Raw genomic sequence first — 20,496 nt, 5'->3', positions numbered from 1 at the left:
CTCTGCTCCACATCAGATTACGGAGGAGCTGAAAGTACACACTATCACAGGGGTGCACGGCGCAGGCGATCATCCGCAGAGAATCCTGGTGGGCCCGCGCCGCAGCTCCACTCGTGATTCTGTTTCTCTCTCTCTTTTTCCCCCTAATTGATGAGGATTGCGCTCGTGATCCGTGAGGAAGCAGCCACCTACGCCGTGTCGTCTTCCTCGTCAGCACGCAGCAGCAGCCAGGCCACCACTCACCAGTCACCACCACCACCAACAGCAGCAACGGCAGTTCCGTCGCGTCGTTTCCCACTCCCACCTCCCGTCCTTCCACGCCCGCCGTCCAAATCTCTCTTCTCCCGTGCAACCCAGCAGAGCCCAAGGTTATCGAAGCATGCCGCCCAACGCCTCGCGCCTCCACGTCCTCCTCGCGCTCCTCCTCGTCGGCGCTGCGGCCGCGGGGGGCCACGACGACGCGGCGGCGCGGCGGATAATGGAGGAGTTCGCCGGCTTCCCCGCCTCTGATGACGGGGACGGTCCTTCCACCGCCTTCCGCATCGACTCCGAGGGCCTGCAGCGTCAGGTGCGCGCCGGGGCTCCCTTCCCTCAGCCGCAAGCTCGTGCCGTGCAGGGCTGCAATCCATTGCTGTGAACTGAGATGGTGTTTTCCTCCACGATGTGTGGATTTTTCCAGATTGATGAACTGGCGTCGTTCTCGGACTCGCCCGCGCCGTCCGTGACCCGCGTTCTGTACAGCGACAAGGATGTGCAGGCTCGAAGGTAACACTGGTGCCATCACCATCAGTATATAACAGAGTAGTTCAGGTTATCTGTTGTCATTGTAGCTAGCTTGCTAACAGAAGCAAGAACAGCTCGGCATTAGTCCCTGATGAGTGTGCCCAATTTACTTCGGATCAATTATAACCATGATTGTTCGGGGGGGTGGGGGGGGGGGGGGGGTGGGGGGGGGGGGGGGCGGGGGGGTGAGCGAAGGGGCGGGGGGCTGGTCCTGGAACGTTCCACGCTTAAAAGACCGATCATGATCACACTGATCGATCTGACTTAGCCACTTACATTAGATCCCAATCCCGTTTTTCAAATGTTGAATTTAGCTACCATTGTGCGGCAATAATGAGCATCCATGGTCACCTTTGCTGATGCCTGGTTGCTGTCTTCTGTTTTTTTTTCATGTGTAGGTATATTAAAGGGATAATGAATCAGCTTGGCCTTGCAGTTCGAGAAGATGCTGTTGGTAACATATTTGGCCGCTGGTAAGTTGGTTTTTGACAGCTCTAGGATTCTGCTGAAAACAGAGCACTACCTTTGATTCGAAGTCTCTTCTTTTTGTTTAAAATTTGTATGTCTTGGAATTCTCATTCCGATTTTAACATTTTGAATTTTACAGGGAGGGTTCAGAAGCTGGACTAGGAGCAGTTGGAACTGGTTCTCATGTTGATGCCATTCCATTCTCAGGAAAATATGACGGTGTTGTTGGTGTTCTTGGTGCTCTTGAGGCAATTAGCTTGCTAAAAAGGTAAATATAATACTGCCTAAAAGCATCTTTCACCTTTTCCTAAAACAAAACTTGCCTCATCTCATTCTCACATGCATTAGAAATGTGCTCTAGACCTGAGATATAATAGGTTCAAAGCATAGTCCATAACCTGTATGCTACATTGTTATTGAACATTGGCCGCTTTACACTTCTTTGGATTTCAACAAATTGATGCTTTACATTTTTTTTCTTTATCAATAAAACTGACTTCTTTCGCTGTTTCATCTGAAAAGTAGACTTAGATATATTATTCACATAACCTTACATATTTTTGTTTAGGTTGTCACACATTTTGAGGTCGCAACTCTGGTCCATGTAAACATTGGATTGGCTTTGTTTTTCATCTTGAAATGAACCTTACCTGTTTGGCTGCATGTGTTATACAGATCTGGTTTCCAGCCAAAAAGATCTTTGGAGGTCATTATGTTTACATCAGAGGAGCCTACACGATTTGGAATTAGCTGCTTGGGAAGGTGCACCTTTATAACTAATAAGATTCGTTTTGCTTGTGTGAATCACTGCATGACTCTGTTTTGTTGGTTCTTATCTTTTCCCTCCTTTAAAATATGCAGCCGCTTAATGGCAGGGATTGAAGAACTAGCTCAATCCCTCAGAATGGTAGTTGACAATCAGAATGTGTCATTTTTAGATGCTGCAGAATCTGCTGGCTATAAGATGGGCCCAGAAGACCTGCATAGTGTGTTCTTAAAGAAAGACAGCTACTCTGCTTTTATAGAATTGCACATCGAACAGGGTCCCATCTTGGAGAAGGAAGGTAGATTCCAAGAAAATTAGTATGTCTGCGGTTTAAAATTGCTCTTACTCATCTATTCTTACAACAGGTATCCCCATTGGCATTGTTACTGCTATTGCTGCTCCTGCAAGCATTACTGTGGAATTTGAAGGGAATGGAGGTCATGCAGGGGCAGTGCTCATGCCTGCAAGGTTAGCATTTCCATACATTTGATTACATTCATGAGGAAGGATCTCCACGTATATGTATGTAAAAAGTGTCTTTTACAGAAATGATGCTGGACTGGCAGCAGCTGAGTTAGCATTAGCAATTGAGAAACACGTCCTGGAATCAGGATCAATTGACACTGTTGGCACTACTGGTATGTTTTATGAATCATATTTAACTTCTGATACCAAACCTATAACTCCTTCATGCTTGTGACATCATATTTTCCTGCAGTACATTTAGACTAAATATGTATTGCTCAGCGCATTGTTTTCTACATGAAGTCTGTGGTTTTCCTGCTGCACTTGTGCGTCCATCCTTGTTAGATTATATCTTATCTGCGTGTCAAACAAAATGTATCATATTTAGCCAAGGCAATAGGCATGCAACTTAGATATTCTGAACTTTAAATAATGAAGATACTGTAAGCACAATTTTTCAATGTTTTATCCAATTATAGGCTAGGTGCTTAATTAGACAAGTTGAGTTCTATTTCAAATTTTAAAGGATATTTATGATGCTAATGTTAAACCAACATACCAACAGGATTTCTTCCAAAAATAAAAGGTCGAACATTGGAAGCAAACTGTCAAGATATGCTCACCTTGCATTAATTTGACTAAACTATTCTTCTCCAGGTATTCTGCAGCTACATCCAGGAGCAATCAATAGCATCCCAAGTAAATCACACCTAGAAATTGGTAGGAGCCTATTTCCTTTCAAACAAATATGATTGTTCAGGAAACTATGATAATTTTTCCATTAACAAAGTCATGGTATCTTTGATACAGATGTAAGAGATATTGATGAGAAGAGAAGGAATGATGTCATTGAGAAGATACGCCAATCTGCAACAGAGATATCAAAGAACCGTGGAGTCATGCTTTCAGAATTCAAGATCATCAACCAGGATCCACCTGCTCTATCTGACAAATCAGTTATTGACGCTATGGAATTTGCTGCGAAACAGTTGAACCTGGAGTATAAAAAGATGATTAGCAGAGCTTACCACGATTCACTCTTCATTGCCAGGTGAATTACTAGCCCCCAACAGTGAAACAATACCATTATCATTCCCATCGCTGAATTTTTCTTGTTCATTTCAAACTGAGACAATACCATTATCTGTTCCTTTAAAAAAATACCAGTTTTTGCATTGACTTTCTTCATGTGTACTAGATGCTTTAGTCCCATGTTTGCATAGAATAAATAGGAAAAATAAAATAATGAAAATTCTTACCAGGGAAAGGTAGGATAAATATTTAGAAGGAAAAAAAAAGAACCTCAGAACGTGTCACAGCTCCATTTTCTGATTCTATTGATCCCTCAACTGTCCAACTGAGACAGAGCCTCCATCATTTCTAACATTTATCCGCTCATGATTTGTTGGAGATGTAGTTGCATAGGAAATAAAATTAGAGTAGCTGTTTATAGTTTTACACAGAACAAACTAATAGAAACGATGGAACTGAACAATTACAAAATGTTCAGAATACCAGATTAAAATTCCATAACTTTCATGCAGAAAGTAAACACTTGACATATTTCTCTGAACTATCTATAGCTCTATTTAGGCTATTTCTTTCTGGAACTAAATTTCCAGTGGTAACAGTTTACATTAGCTCAGGAAAGCCGAAACCCATGCTTCCTACAATTGTTTCCTATGGACTACACTGTTCGAGCAGAAGATCATAAATTCCTTTTCATCTCCATCACCTATCATAAGAGAATGGACATCACAAAATTTTCATCCAAAAACATGAAAAATTGAAAAAAAAAAACATGATGACGAGTTCATCTTGATTCTGGCATTCACTGCACTGCCTTCGAATCTTCGATGGTATCATCTGCTGAAGCCTGAAAATGTTGCCGTCACGCGTCAGGGAGGGGAATTTCTTAGTTTGGCAGTTCAGTTGTCCCATGATCTAAACATTCTTGTTCACTTCAATGCCAAAGAGGTATTTTAGCACATTTCAATTGAGCTATATCTCAACCCATGGATGACCATTGTACTTGAGGACTTGAGGTCATAGGCAAACATGTTGAGATTCAGATGTTAGGAGCTGCCATTTTTTTCTATCTATATTACATATATTTCTGGCTTAGTGACTTGCATCATCATACTAGCGTATTTATTATCAACTAACATGTCTTATGTTTTTGATCTGCAGAGTATCACCGATGGGTATGATCTTCATCCCTTGTTACAAAGGTTTGTAGTTCATCTTTTCAATGAGTCAAAATAATAACATTACCTTTCATACATACAGAGAAGTAAATGTGCTAAATAAAAAATTCTTATAAATATTTGTTTAGGTGATGTAGGAGCACTATGTCATTATAGTGATGTAGGAGTAATATTCCAGTTTTAATACACAAACAGCTTGCAAATGAACAGGCTGGTACAAAATGAATGGCTACTGAAATCATCTATCCTCCTGCAGGTTACAGCCACAAGCCTGAGGAGTATGCCTCGCAGGAGGACATGGCAAATGGGGTCAAGGTTCTAGCCTTGACAATGGCTAAGCTATCCCTGGAGTGACTATTGAGCATGCGGAGGAATCAAGTCATCCGGTGCCAAAACAAACACCCGTATACTTGCCAATAATAAGCTGCACGGCAGCAGCACCATCATCCCTGCACAAGACCTGCATATAAACATTCATCAGGTTTTATTAGGAATAAGGTTTGTCATCTGGTTGATCTGGAAAAGGCGGTCCTCCAAACTGTTTCCACAAGGATATGCAATCTGGCTGACTCCATCCATCCATCAATCGTAGTGTGCCACTTGTCCTAGATGGTTGATTGGTGAACGATTCACTGAAAATGGGGACAGAGATCTGTAAGGAGCACTGTATCTGAAATGAATGTGCCATGTACTGCTGGCAGCATGCTCTGAAAATTCTGAAACGATAACCAGCTGGGGGCTGTTTCAGATTTTTACAGTACAACATTCTCCTGGGTTTACAATGCTCAACGGTTCCATGCAAAGTCTCGTTAACATTAGCTGTGCGCGTCCGTCGTTGACGCATTTGGTTTAAAAATCAGATCCATCCAATATGAGATGGCAGCTCAATTTTCTGATTCTATTGATCCCTCAACTGTCCAACTCAGATAGAGCCTCCATCATTTCCAACAGATATCCATCCATGAATTGTTGGACGATGTGGTTGCGTATAGGAAATAAAATAGAGTAGCTGTTTATAGTTTGTAAACAGCAAAACTAATAGAGACGATGGTACTGAACAATTAGAAATGGTTCAGAATACAGATTAAATTTCATAACTTTCGTACAGAAAGTAAACACTTGACACATTTATTTGAACTATCTATCGCCCTATTTAGGCTATTTAATTTCTTTCTGGAACTAAAATTTCAATCTGCATCCTCAGCGATGACAGTTTACATGCTTCTTGCAATTGTTCCCAACCCATGCTTCTTGCAATTGTTACCTTTATGTTTGAGAACGTTCATTCAATTGTTTCCTAGGAACTAGGACTGCTGTTCAACCAAAAGATCGTAAATTCCTTCTCATCCTCATCCCCTGTCATAACAGAATGGATAGCAAATTTCGTCCAAAAACTTTATGATGACAAAACATGATGATGACTTGATGAGCTAAAGACTGAAGAACAGCAAGCCACATTGCAGCGCTAGAACCTTTCCCCTTGGTGGTGCCAATATGTGCGCTAGAACCCACATTGCAAACACAGCTCATCTTGACTCTCGCACTCACTGCAGTACTGCACTGCTTTCGAATCTTCGATGGTGTCATCTGCTGAAGCCTGAAAATGTTGGCGTCAGGCAGGGGAAGAGCAGGTAATGGCCTAGGTTGAAGCAGCTGTCAGAGTTCCGGCAAGAATCCGTCGAGCCTCCATTCCGAGCTTGCTTTCAGTTTCCCTTTGGTTGTGTTGTTCATTTTCAAATGTAACTAAGTGTGTTGGACTTTCCGTGTGCGAGTGCCCGTTTGGCCCGCGTTGTAACGTTTCTAACCGTTGACGCATTTTTGGGCCAACACACAAACAACACTCGAACATGTGGCGCGCAGAGGGGCTACTTGCAGCACATCTGCACGGGCCAATCAGACCGATTAGGGTGCCCAGTCAGACCGGTTTTCGCTGGCGATGCCCGACAATGTAAATCAAAAAACACTCGCTCGGGAGGGACCCATCAGGGCAGGCGCACCTTGGGTTGGCACTGGAGTGGCCGCGCTCCCTGCAGGGCCTGCGCCTAGGCGGCCTGGTACGCCAGGGCTGCTTGCAGCTGGGCGGCCTGGAACGCCTGGAGTTGCGCCTTCTGTGCGGGCGCAGAGAATTGGGCAAGCATGGTGTGAGGAGGCGCCTCGACCTGCTGAACGCGCGAATCGGGCCACATCTGGATGGCCCCGATCCACGGGTTCTGGAAGGAGGGCCGGGGGGGCTGGGAGGCGCCCTGCTTGGCGCCGCCGGAGGGGCGCTGTTCGATGCCTCCCCCACCGCCGCTGCAGCTGCCGGAGTTGTGCTTGCTGCGACGAGGCTTGGAGGAGCCGCCCCCGGAATGGTGCTGTCATGGTGGCTGGGACGGCCGGGTCGAGTGCGTGGGGGCGCCCGAGCCGGCGGCGAGGAGAGCGGTGGAGTGCTCCGAGGACGGCTGCACAGAGGTGGGCTCCTCAAAGCAGCAGGTCGTTGCGGGCCTCTAGGAACGTCGGGAATGGGCGCCTGCGACGAAGATGGAAGAACACAAGAACTCCACCCAACCTTCAAATCTAAAATCCTCCCTCAAAAGTTGTGAATTTTGGAGAAAAATGAAACCCTACCAAAAACACGGTTTTTAGGAAAGCTTCAAATTCACGCTGAATCCGTGAGGGATTTGATGGAGGATCATACCAAAGTTGCTCACTAGGATCCTAGCAACAAGACCCACCAACAAATTTCACCGGATTTGGAGCCGAACACGAAGAAGTTGTTATTGTAATTATTATGTGGTAATTTGGAGATAGAAGTTTGAATTGTCCGTAGAAGACAATTGAATTATTTTATATATCTCCAAGGCATGGGCTAGAATTTAACATACAAGCCTAAATATAATTTTTATGCATTTTTTTAATCTTATTGGAGGTACATATAGTTCAACCTGGAATTACGTTCGATAAGCACATAGAAATTTATTTAAATGATAGAAAATACTAAATTTGTTAAAAAAAATTTGAAACTGCTACATGACAATTTAGATGTTTTCTATTACATGTAAAAATGTAATTAGGGGTATATAAAATAATTATTTTGCAAGTTACGTCACAAGAGTGTATTGGTTAGTTAGTTAAATATAGAAAAATAACTTTTTGCACAACAAGTGGCAATGTAAATCCACAAATGTCAACAACAAGATAAAGGTAACGTTGTGTCCAATTTTGAGGTGCATATGAGTTCGAACATGTAAATTGCTCATTAAATCTCAAAGTTTGACTTGAGTTAGTTGAAACTATATGAGAGATATATCCATTTGTAAACAATATATAGTACATATTTAATAAAATCTTGTAAAAATTTTATGACAAGCTTATAGACCCAAAATATGTAGTCGTGTCAATTCGTAGAATTTTCTGACCAAATTTAGATATTATTGTAATTATTATGTTGTAATTTGGAGATAGAAGTTTAAATTTTCCCTAGAAGACAATTGATTTTTTTCCAAGACATGGGCTATAATGAAACATATGAGCCTAAATATATTTTTTTTGTAATTTTTTAAATCTTACTGGAGATACGCATAGTTCAACTTGGAATTAATTTCAATAAGCAAGTAGAAAATTATTTAAATGATAAAAAATAGTAATTCTATTCAAAAATTAATAAAACTCCTACATGAAAACTTAGATGTTGTTTATTACTTCCTCCGTTACTTAATATAAGCCATATAATTTTTAGCACCAATATTAACACACGGCCTGGGAGGAAAAAAATCCGTTGCTTTTGTACGTAAATGGCCCTTGGGGAAGGGCGTGAGATCGAGGAAAAAAAAGGAACTCAGGCCATCTTCTCTCTCCTGATCAAATTGTTTCCTAACATATCGTAACAAACCCTACAATTTAACTAAACATACCTATATTTTGGAATTTTCTTTAGATATCTATACAGCTTATATTAAGGAACGGAGGGAGTACATTTTAAAAATATATTGGTGTATTTAAGATAATTATTTTGTGTGTTACTCATGTAGCACCTCATGTAGTACTATGACCCCATCTAAAATATATCTTCCTGGTGTAAAAGCGGTTTGGTTTTTATTGATCAGCTTGTCTGCAAATGGAGTCAATCTTAGGGTCACAACTTTGGTGAACCATTTATAGTCCACATTGAGAAGACAGATTGGCCTATACTGGTAGATATTATTTGTTTCCTTCAATTTTGGGATCAAGGATATCATCATTCCATAACTTAGTCTACGCAAATTTAACTCTCCTCTATGCAAGTCTTGAAACATCTCTAACATAGTGTCTTTGATTTCATTCCAAAACTCTCTATAGAAACCTACTGGAAGTCCATCAGGGCCCGGCGAGGATCCTGGATCCATATCCTGTAATGCATTTTCCAGCTCTTTCATTGTGAAAGGTTTAATTAGCTCATTAGCTTCCTCATCAGATAGTCTACCTTTTTGATCTCTCCAAAAACTCTCCCCGACATTTTCTTCTCTTCCAAATAGACTTTTGTAGTACTCCTCGGCATGCTGTTCTTCATGGTTATATCTCTCCTGCCACTGTACTGGTAAAAGTGTGCCACTGCCCGCCTGTTGGTCTATGTGTTGTAGTTTGTTTAGCAGCTCTTTCTTATTATCCTTGTTGAGTTGACTGTTCAAGTTGGCGCTCCAGCCTTTGCAAAATCTCCTGATCGCAGCTTTGAAATCCTTCCTTTCATTTTGTTTCTTGTAAAGTCTACCGTTATTGTTTCTTGTAAACAAATTACATGGGCCTTAATAGTATCTTCATTTTGTTGTTTATGAACTGCGGCGCTTTCCTCTGTGCTTTAACACTTGTTACATTCTGTTCCTTCGTTTTGAGATTTGACAGCTTCCACTCTCAATTTTGCAGCTAACAGCGCTGCTTTCCTGCCTGTTCCCAGCCCAGCTCGCAAAGCCGGCCCACGCGGCCTGCTCCTCCTCCACCACGCCCCTTTTTACCGCGGGAATTGCATGCATACCCGACCCGTTTGGCCATTTTGCTGATCGATCAAAGCAGCCTAGGTTGATGCCGATGGGAGATGGCAAGCAACTCCAACTCGATCGATCTAGCTAGCTGTGCACGCGTGTCGATCGGTCGAGCGCCGGCTGAATGGAACGTGCATGCATGTGTGGTCGGTTGCATCGCATTAGCCGATTGATGATCCATCGACGATATCGTATAGATAGCTAGAGCTAGCTATCCATTATTAGGTGGGATCGTAGCTAGGGTTCGGTCGGAGCCTAACTATAGATTTGCATCGCCTGCCGTTTACCCGCGAGAAATTGATTGAAACGTACTGACGCGCCTCCCTTGAGCAAATTATTCGTTTCCTCCTGCGTTTGCCACTGTCCTTACCGTCGCCCAACGTTTCGACGCTGCAGTGGGCGGGCCTCCTCGCGGGGCGCTGCCGCGTGGTGCATGCAACAAAACACACTTCGTGCCAAACAATATACCGTAATTATGGAATTTCAAGCATACAAGCTATATGCCTCTATTTTGCTCGCCGATCCACGTACCCCAAGTCAAGTCGATCTAGGTGCGCATGCATGGCCACTGTACAAAGTGGAAGATGTGTGTGGGTAGGAGAGGGCGGAGGCACATGCATGGCAGCTAAACGTGCTTGGTCGGTTGCATATTGGCCGATTGATGATGATCCATCGTATAGGCATGTAATGGATGAATGCCTAATAGCTAACAACGTAGGTGGAATTAGGATCGCACGACTTTGTATGTGTGTCTCTCGTTTGATGCATGGGAACGGATTATTGAACAATACGATGCAAGCTAAGACGGCGATCATTATCTCATCGATTTGCACAGGCCCTGGGTCCACAGGTCCACGCGGCCATATATGAGAAAACGGCGCCGTCCTGCACCATCCCCGTTAACACCCTTCTCTCCTTGATTTGGGATCCAGGAAGCTAAGTTCGGTGGCGCGGGGACCTCTTGGTTCGATCTGGGTGGCCACAACCACAAGTCCTGTTGCGGATTCTCAATTAGGGAGGTGCATAGTTCAATTTTGGTGTCGATTTGTGCAGCACCAACGCCAATTCTTGTTGCATGCATGAATTTCGATTTGGATTGTCAGGGTTAAAGACCTTGATTTTAATTTTTTTTTCTGCATATATAGTTCAATTTTGCCGTCGTTGAATGGTTAAAATCCTCCATAGCTCTCCATGTACATGCGTACAAAGATAAGCACTTTTAATTGATCTCTAAAAATGGTAGACAGCTGTATATATCTTCGTGGGGATGTATATAGCCATCCTTCCAGCTGGCCACCCATTTGGGTCTATATATACGGCGGGCGGGCGGTCACCACGAGTACGTCCATCCAACTAGCAAAGCAAAGGTAGCAGCAGCTAGTAGCTAGTGCGCGAGCTGAGAGTGAGAGAGCTGAGAGTAGTGCAGCGCGCGCATGACGCCGGCGGGAGTGATTGCGCTGACGAGCGGAGGAGGCGGCCGCCATGCTGCGGCCGAGCAGGAGGAGGAGGCCGGCTTGCCGCGGTGGGTGGAGCCGCGTCTCCGCCGCCTCGTGGGCACTCGGCGTCACAAGGTGGACGCCGTCGTGTCCAACGGCGGCGGCAACCACTACGCCACAATCAACGAGGCGTTGGCCGCCGCGCCGCCCCCAGCAGCCGGTGCAACGTCCGCTCGCCGCTACGTAATCCATGTACGCTCCGGAACCTACGACGAGATTGTCAACATCACGCGGAGCGACGTCACGCTCATCGGGGACGGGATGGGGCGCACCATCATCACCGGTAACCGCTACAATCACACCGGCCACGACATGCCCCATTCAGCAACCTTGAGTAAGTCCTGCTCATCACTCTAGCCTTCCTGCATATGCCTGCAATTAAGTACATTAGACATGACACTGTGTTTAATTTGTTTATTTGCAGGCGTTGGTGGAACCGGTTTCATGGCCCGAGATCTGACAATCAAGAACACCGCCGGGGTGGATGCGGGTCCGGGAGTCGCCCTCATGATCACGGCGGATAGTGTGAGATTGACGGTTACCAGGACACCCTAAGTAACCAGGACACCCTCAACGTAGACTGCAACCGCCAATTTTATCACACCTATAACATTTCAGGGACAGTGGATTTTGTTTTTGGGTATGCAAAAGCTGTTTTTCAGCGATGCAACCTTCTGGTCCGCCTTCCGGTGGCGCGTGGCCACTGCGTCGTAGGGCCGTGACGCGTCCGATGACCATTCCGGTTTTGTTTTCCAGGATAGCACCGTGGCGGCGCTGCCGGGCGTCAACCTCGCCCGGGTGCCCACCTACCTTGGGAGGCCGTGGAGAACCATTCCCACGTCGTATTCATGAACTGGTTCCTCGAGGGAATCATCCATCCTGCTAGCTGGGAGAGGTGGGGAGACACCGACCACCTGGACACCATATTCTACAGCGAATTCCAGAATTGGGGGGACGGCGCCAACACCCAAGGGCGCATCAACTGGCCGGGATTCCACATAATCAAGGATGCTGCGGAGGCGGCAAACTTCACCGTCCAGAGGTTTATCCAGGGCGACGAGTGGCTTCCTGATTTCGGTGTCAAGTACAAGGGAGGCCTGTAGTAGCATGCAGCAGCTTATGCGTGTGTTCATCGTCTGTGTGTACTCCCATCCATGTATACTCCCATCTAATGTATCGCCATCCATGTATACTCCCATCTCATGTATCGCCAACGCGCGCCGCCATAATAGGCATACCATGTACTCGACGACCATCAAGTTAACCAAAACTTGCTACTACTACTATGGGACTCCGGCCGGCAACACGTGCCCATGGCTCACTCAGTGCCTCGAGAATTAGGAGGTGTTTGGTTGTTTAGGATCTTCTAAAATTCCTATCATATCAAAGATTTAGATACTAATTAGAAGTATAATATAGACTAATTATAAAACTAATTGCACCGATGGAGACTAATTTGCGAGACGAATCTATTAAGCCTAATTAGAACATGATTTGGCAATATGGTGCTACAGTAAACATGTGCTAATGATGGATTAATTAGCCTTAATAGATTCATCTCGTGTATTAGCCTCCATCTGTGTATTTAGTTTTATAATTAGCTCATATTTAATCCTCCTAATTAACATCCAAATATTCGATGTGATATCAATTTTAGTCCGGACTAAATAACAAAACACCCCTGACCCGCCGGAAACCGGGTAACATGAAGTGAGGCATCGGGGCCACCTGCCGGCACCAAAGATCGCATGGTGACACGAAGAGGAGGGGGGACACGAAGATTAGCGAGGCGAGTCGTCCAATTAGGCTTTTTAGTAGTAGAGATACATTTAGCTGGTTTAGGATACCTTTGGTTGGATTTTCCAACCTATTTTTGCTTTTGCAAAAGCCAAAAGCCAACCAAAGGGTCTAAAAGTCAGATGTGCTTTAGTCAAAAATAACTTTTGTTCTAGTACAAAACCAACAGCATTTTCTTCCCTACTTTTCAGCTGCTTTTAGGAAAAAAAATTTATCCAACTGCCGCTAGTTATGAAAGATACCGGTTCTTTTTTATTTCCCGTCACCCTTCCCGTGCGCACCGCCGCTCGCCGCACCCAGCCGCCGCACCGCCATGGGTGGACCCACGACACACCTGCGGCCGAAACATACTCGTCCTCGCCTCTGCTCGAGTCTTCGCGAGTTGTGCCACGCGGTCGCCGCCTCGTGCTTCGCGTCGCCACCTTCGCCGCCTCAGCTCTACCCATGCACGTCGGCGGCCGACCGGCTCCGTTCCTCATGCTCCTCTCCTCCTGCAGCCCTGCCCTCACGTGCCGCTGCGCCAGCTGGAAGGAAGCAGGCAGGTTGCAGGCAGCCTCCGCCGGCCGGATGGAGGCTGCCAAGCAAGCGCCTCTCAGGTGTTTATCTAATTATCTTCGAACCTCTCTCTAATCTCCAACGATTTGTAGTTTCAAGTTTCTATTCAATACATTGATTGACATTTTGGTAGTGCAATTTCAGACCTACAGTCCTAGACTTGCAATTGGTAATGCAAATTGCAAAATGAAGAGGAGCGGGACTTTAGCATCTTATTTCCCTCGTGTTCCTGTTAGGTATTTATTTTTGCGTCTTTTCTTAACAAGCCATTTTTCGTGGGCGAGAGTTCCCTCGTGGGGTGAACTAACCAGCGGGAGGAAGAAGAAGGGACTCGTCAGTGAGAGAGAGGGAGAGAGTTGAGTGGGGTGGACTGTGAATGACATGTAGGGTGCACTCAGACAGTTTATTCAAAAGTCACAGTTGCTCTAACCAAACGGCCTTCTACTTTTTCCACAACTACTTTTTCATAGCTGCTTTTCAACAGCCCACAGCAACTTTTTCAAAATCCACAGCCTAACTAAACACACTCTTAGCTCGGTCCAAAAGTTACGAGAGGTTAAGCTAGTTCTCTAGCTCAGTTAAATTAGGTAGATAAAATTTTCTTGGTCAATTCAAACAAAATAAAGTTACGAGAGTTTATTCAAAAGTCACAGTTGCTCTTAGAATTTTTTTCTTTTTATTTACAATTGAACTTGTCCGGTTTGAATAAACTAGAAAAAAATAAATGAACGAAAGCCAGAGGTATTTTTTCCGCTTTATTTAAAGTCGAACTTGTCCTATTTGAATAAACTAGAAAAAATAAATGAAAGAGAGCCAGCGATGAATTGTGTTCGTTTTTTTAATTTTTTTTTTGCCTCGGCATGTCTCACCGGCTCGCGAGACCATCCATCAACACGTGGCAAAACCTGCCCTGTTCGCTTGCGCCAGCCCCGCATCGGATCCAAATCCAACGGCTAGGGTTAAAGCCCAGGGCGCACTCGGCTGGCCGGGCATGGGAGTGGGGGGAGGGCTTGGAGGCAGCTTTTGCCGACTTCCAGTTCCAGAAGAGAAGGGAGGGAGGCCATTCACACTCTTGGTTCTTCTTGGAGAAGGGGGCGGGGGAGCAGAGGAGGAAGGATTCGAGAAGAGGCGGCTTGCCGGCCGTGCGAGCGAGCGAGCGGGGGTCAGCGCCTCCGGGACTGTGAGGTGGGTTGGATTCTTCAATGCACGCACGCGCCTTGACCTTGAGGGTTTTATTTTGCTAGAATCAGTTCCGAGAGTGGGATGGGGTTAAGTTTGATCGGTGTTCTCGCGAATGCAGCGAATTGCGGTTGTCGTGGGGAGGGATTTTTTTTCCTGCGATGGGTTGAATTCTTTGACGCACGCACGCGCGATGAGGATTTTATTTTGCCTCGGGTTGTCGTGGAATCCCGTTCCGAGAGGGGGATGATGGGGTTCAGTTGTGGAATCCAGTTCTGAGAGGGGGGATGGGGGTTCGGTTTCATCGGTACTCTCGCAAATGCATTGCATTGCGGTCGTCGTGGGGAGAGATTTTTCTCTTCGTCCGTGTTTCTGTCTTTTTTCCTGTGTTCATTGGCCTTTGTCCGTCATGGGGAGCGAATTGTTGGCACGCTTATTGGCCTTTTTTTTCCCATGTTCGTCCGTCGTGGGGAGCGAATTGTTGGCATGTTTATTGGCTTGTTTTTTCCCTTTTTGGTCCGTCGTGGGGAGCGGATTGTTTGGCATGTTTATTGGCCTGTTTCTAGTGAATTCAAGTTCGGTTTTGTGCATGACACTAAGCTATTTTTTGTTTATGTTTCAGTGCCAGCTGCGAGGGTCTGAAGACATATACATTTTGTTTATGTTTTTTGTGAGCATCCTATCCCAAACCTAGATACTGCTGAAGAACTAAGTATGCTCGTGAAGAGGATAACAGCAAGAGAAGGTTTAAGAAGAGCCTGCGGGAGCATCTTTTACATCTTTTTTGATTTAACTAAAGTTTATCCTAGCTAATGCTTTTACAGTTTCTTGGGTTTAACTAAAGTTTAACCCACCCATTAACTCTCTTATTTGGTTGAATTAGTGCTAAACTTTAGCCTTTCAATGCAAATATAGTGATAAATCCAAAGGCATTTGGTGGGTCTTGTCTCTCAGCTGACTATCTGGTCTTTATTAATTATACTACGTTTTGCATGTATATGCTAATAATTGGCCTCGCTCACTGTTGAGAAATCAGCTAGGAGGGAGGGGAGCACCTCTATTTATATGTGCTCATGATCATTGTGGTGTTGCCATGTGGCAACTTCCACACTCTTCAATACAAAATATCCTAACTCTAGAACCATCCTCATCTTTACCTAGTTTCTTATATTTCTACCATACTAGAATATCTAGTTTTAAAGTATTCTATACTTCACCATGAAGCATGACAATTATGCCTCATGCATTATTTCTAATTTTCTAGAACCTTCTTACTTTGCCATGATCTTATCCTTATACATGGCAAAGTTAGTCTCTTGATATCTCCACAATCTTCTAAAATACTTTAAGTATGCATTGCATATTTCAACACTCACCCCCTGCACATACTGCATTGAATTAGCTGCATGCAGCAAAAAACTTGTTGGATCATATATTTATTTCGTGTCTGACTCTGCAGCAGCTATGAGCTCCCAACTCACACCCTGTGCCGACCCCAGCGACATCGTGGCATCAGTGGCCAGGACACCAAAAGGAGGTACTCCCTCCGTATAGGAAAAGGAAGTTGTTTTGGACAGCGACACGGTCTCCAAAGCATTACTTTGACTCCTTGTTTTTATAAAAATATTTATCAAAAAGTAATATATGTATATTTTTATGAAAGTATTTTTCAAAGACAAATCTATTTATATGGCTTTCACATTTTCAAACTCAACAACTTAAAGTTATTCATGATTTATATTCCCAATTATTGACCCAAACCTTGTCCAAAATGACTTTCTTTTCCTATATGGAGGGAGTATGCAATTGTTTCCATTCCTGGCCAATAAAACAAGATGGAGTGTATAGGATCGGTATGCAATTGTTCATTACAATAGTAGTTTATTCTTTTTGCCATGGATCAATGAAAGTAGCTAGAGTAGTCGGTCTGCAGTTAGTTGGTTTCATTTGATTTAACTGTTACCCACAAATAAAACGCATCTATCTGATTAATGTAAATGGTAATGACATGCATGGGCAAGAATGGTGCCGAAATGCAACAGCTCTACTCTTGCAGCAAGGCTGGCGGAGCAGTGTACATTCTTGATAACCGTTGCTCCTCCAAGCTGCTACTCGGTGTTGCTGGACACTGTAGACAACCCGGACCGTGGCTGTTTCTGCAACGTCGGCGAGTACGTCACCTTCGCCGAAGCCAACCTCGGCATAGATTTGGTGTGGATGCTTTACGGCACGTGCGGGGGCCGCAAGGAGGCGGTTCAACTGCCGGTTGCTGCCCCTCTCCCCCCTCCGCCGCCATCATCCCCAACTTCTCCGCCCTGCCAGCCGCCGTCGCCTAGCCCTCCGCCGCTCGAGACGCAGCGGCCCACTGGACCGTCTGGTGGGGTGTTGGCTGGGATCGTGGTGGGGAGCATCATCGGAGGCATCCTTACGATCGGTGGCGTGATGTGTTTGGTGTACAAGTGCTGGGTAGCAGGTGAAGCAGTCAATTTTATTATGCATACTCTACTGTATTCGTTTGCATTGTTTTACTTTACTTTGTGGTGCATGCATAAGAGGTGACGCCCACTGTCGAGCGTGAAGCTAGAACACGGACGACCTGAGTGTGCACTTCAATATGTATATGTATAAAAATCTATGTCTAACCTATACAATAACAAAACGGTAATGGTAAAAATATTTACTAAAATGAATATTGTAGGAAAAAGTGTTAGGACCTGGATGATTAGTGCATCGATATAATAATATTAAGGGATCGATTTGCATCAATTAAAATATGATGGACACTTCCAAAATACTTGAGAGATGAAAAATAGATATTTCCAATATTATTACACCAATTTCCTAATTACATAATTTTGTATATTACTCCAATACCTCAAGTCTCAAATATCGATGGATCTTTTCTTAGTTGCCTGTTTGTTGCAATTTGCAAAAGCAAAACCTCTAAATGCAGACCCTAACATTGCAATTTAAAAGAATGGATCAGAATTGGTGACAAAAAAATTGAAACACTACCCTATTACTTCAAACAAATTGATTTGCACTCAAAATATTCGTGAGGAAATCAGTTGCATACCATTGAAATTTGGAGCAAAATAAGATTCCGGAAGGATGCTGTGGAGGAGAGAAATAGAAAAGGAAGTTTACGAGCATATTGAAGCCGTGGGCACTGATTTGGCGAGTAGGCGTGCTGCAGCAACCGGCGATGAGCGAACGATGCCTCCCCATCTTTTGCGACTTGCAATTTGGAACCTGGACGATGAAGTTTTTGCGTTTTGAGCAATCGCAATTTCGCGTGTGTCGTTTTCCCAACCGGGACTAATTAATCAGGACTAAAGGTCTCCATCTTAGTCATGTATCTTCACCTGGGACTAAAAATCTCCTTTAGTCGCGGTGGGTAACACCAACTGGGACTAAAGGTGTCTCCACGGACTACAAAATTTAGACCAGAACTATCTGTAGTCCCGGTTCCAAAAACAACCGAGATTTTTGTTGAGAATGGAATGTCATTTTTCTACTAGTGAAACTCTTACTTGTCATGCGCGCGACACACTTGACTTGTTAGCAAACAACCACTGGCCAGTCCGTGTGGGTTTTTTCTGATCCAATGCTTTGAACTGCCTTGTTTATTTATAGCCCTATCCTGCCTGCAGAAAAAGTATGCAAGCACAGTAAGCGTGGGTTGCTGAGCCGGATGGTGGTTAGGAAGTGCACGGTGGAAATTAAGTTCTAATCTCTAAAATTTTATTTTTTTCATGATACCTGTGCACTTGGCAAGCCTAACGTGGCTTTGCCCTGCGGGCCGCTGGCCCTGGCCGGAGCGGCTGCTCCAAGGTCGAGGGCGCTAGCGGGAGCAGCCGGGTGGTGGCCCTGCCTGGGCGCGACGGCGTCGACGGTGTGATCATCCTCAGCGCTCCCACGCGTACCATCTCCGACGGGACCATCCGGTTCGACCCACCTTGCCGCGAGGGAGTCGGCCTCCTCGGCGTGATCTGGCGTGGCGCCGCACAAGGTGCTGGCGAGGGAAGGCTGGATCCGCTCCACCAAGATGGCATGTTCGGCAGCACGGCGGGGCTCGACACCTACGAGGTCCTTGGCTTCACCGAGACCGAGCCCTGCGGCTGCGGGCTCCCTCAAGCCCGTCCCCCGCTTTGCTTCAGCTGCGAGCAGAGTTCCTCTGCGGCTGCTTCCTCTCCTCTGCGCCACCACCTCGCCGCCACGACCAACTGACTTCATTCACTTCTCCAGCGAGTGAGCGCGAGAAACCAGGGGCTCGGCTTCACCGCGCACGAGGACGCTGTCTGGAGCAGCCGGGCACCCCAGCCTGAGCGCGATGGCGTTGCCGGCTACGAGGTCAGCGCCGACGCCGACCTACTCGATGCTGGTTCGCGCAAGGACCTGCTCACTGGCGTCGCATCCTCAGCCCACCACCACCACCCCGCGCACGCCATGAAGACTACACCGTATCACTATCATCAAAGGAGGTTGATGTCATCTGGGAGTGGGAGAGGGGGGCACGCCCCGCCGCCCCAAGGTCCGTACTGGAAGCATGGCCGCATCATACTGAAGCGGCCGACATTCCTACCCACCCATGTCCCTGGTCACCAGGCTAGCCTGTGAGTATCCAAGCATCCATTTCACAAAGCTAATGACATTGCTTACTTGCGTTTTTATGCGTGATTTGGAACTCATTAGTTCAATCCAGTATCATACATGGGTGAATAAATGTTGGTAGGATCAATTGGCATAATGGCATTTTAACTACGAGGTCAAAGCTTTGAGGTCATAATGATAATATTGTATTCAGAGTGAAAATTCATGAAACTTTGGCCAATTTGCCACTACTGTCCTATTCTGTCATTATTGTGTTTTGTCGGATTTAGTCCAGGTTATCGCAATTTACATGTATCTCCTTGCATATTTGTTCAGTTACACATTAGAAACATCGGTATTATTTAAGTGTCTTTCTTCATTTTTAATCCCCCTGCATTCTTGAAATAAAATAGTAAAGCCATCAAGAATATATACGATCAGTACTCACTAGTATGCTTTTGCCATTCAAGTTTTTGCAAAATTAGTGAGAGGTGGCAAGTAGTGTATAGTATGTAGTACTGGTCTGAGATCATTAAGCAAAGAATATAACAATGGCATTTCATTTGTAATTCATTAGCATGCATTTGCCAGTCAAGTCCCTGCAAATTTAGTTAGAGGTGGCAAGTACTCTGTTCCAAAACGTAGGACATTTTAGTTTTGTCCTAAGTCAAATTCCTTTAACTTTGACCAAGTTTATAGGAAAATATATCACATCTGCAATACCAAATAAATGTACTATCAAGGTGGATTTAATGGCAGCAATTTGATAAGTGTTAATTCTTGTGGTCTTGTTCATACACTCAGAAATTTCAATGCCAAATTCGGACTATTGACTATAGATTATCTTATTCCATGAAGAATGATCAACTACTGAAAATAATATACTTCCATGCCTAAAATTGGATCTAATTATCACTATGCAAAACATGAAAACACAGAAAGAATAGTTCACTCAGATAAAAACATTTCAAACAAGGCAAATGCAGCTTACTCTCTAATTCCAAAATTGATCATGTATTTTGTCTTTCGTCTATACTATCAGGTGATAGAAGCGATAGGCAGATGCATTTGCATCTTCTTGCATCTCAAAACAACGCAATGTTGAAGCATCACAGCTTTCAGCTATCACAAAGCTGGGTAGAACAGAAAGACATTCCTGCGTGTATGGGTTCTTAGGCTTCTTGATGATGAGT

At 44.8% G+C, this 20,496-nt stretch overlaps 1 protein-coding gene and 1 pseudogene across 1 annotated transcript; both read left to right on the top strand.

The window, feature by feature from the left end:
* The first annotated feature begins 201 nt into the window (after positions 1-201).
* LOC117850166 (ureidoglycolate hydrolase) lies at positions 202-5,492 on the top strand. The gene is made up of 12 exons (XM_034731972.2): positions 202-568; positions 680-765; positions 1,182-1,256; positions 1,391-1,519; positions 1,927-2,013; positions 2,113-2,315; positions 2,383-2,485; positions 2,564-2,655; positions 3,140-3,202; positions 3,293-3,533; positions 4,673-4,713; positions 4,946-5,492. Exons 1-12 carry the CDS (start codon positions 380-382, stop codon positions 5,041-5,043), a joined length of 1,407 nt encoding a protein of 468 aa, XP_034587863.1. The 5' UTR covers positions 202-379; the 3' UTR covers positions 5,044-5,492.
* Positions 5,493-11,045: 5,553 nt separating this feature from the next.
* On the top strand, positions 11,046-12,475 carry LOC140222303 (probable pectinesterase/pectinesterase inhibitor 32; annotated as a pseudogene).
* The last annotated feature ends 8,021 nt before the right edge of the window (positions 12,476-20,496 follow it).

This window comes from Setaria viridis, chromosome 3 (genome assembly GCF_005286985.2).
Source record: "Setaria viridis chromosome 3, Setaria_viridis_v4.0, whole genome shotgun sequence".
Lineage (NCBI taxonomy): Eukaryota > Viridiplantae > Streptophyta > Magnoliopsida > Poales > Poaceae > Setaria > Setaria viridis.
The sequence above is the reverse complement of the archived record's forward strand: the minus strand, read 5'-3'. Positions and strand labels throughout refer to the sequence as shown.

Excerpts from the sequence above, each read along its gene's own strand:
- LOC117850166 (XM_034731972.2), top strand. The coding sequence starts at position 380 with ATGCCGCCCAACGCCTCGCGCCTCCACGTCCTCCTCGCGCTCCTCCTC. Across the intron at positions 2,486-2,563 it reads GCAGTGCTCATGCCTGCAAG|AAATGATGCTGGACTGGCAG; the intron begins GTTAGCATTTCC and ends TGTCTTTTACAG. Across the intron at positions 2,656-3,139 it reads TGACACTGTTGGCACTACTG|GTATTCTGCAGCTACATCCA; the intron begins GTATGTTTTATG and ends ATTCTTCTCCAG.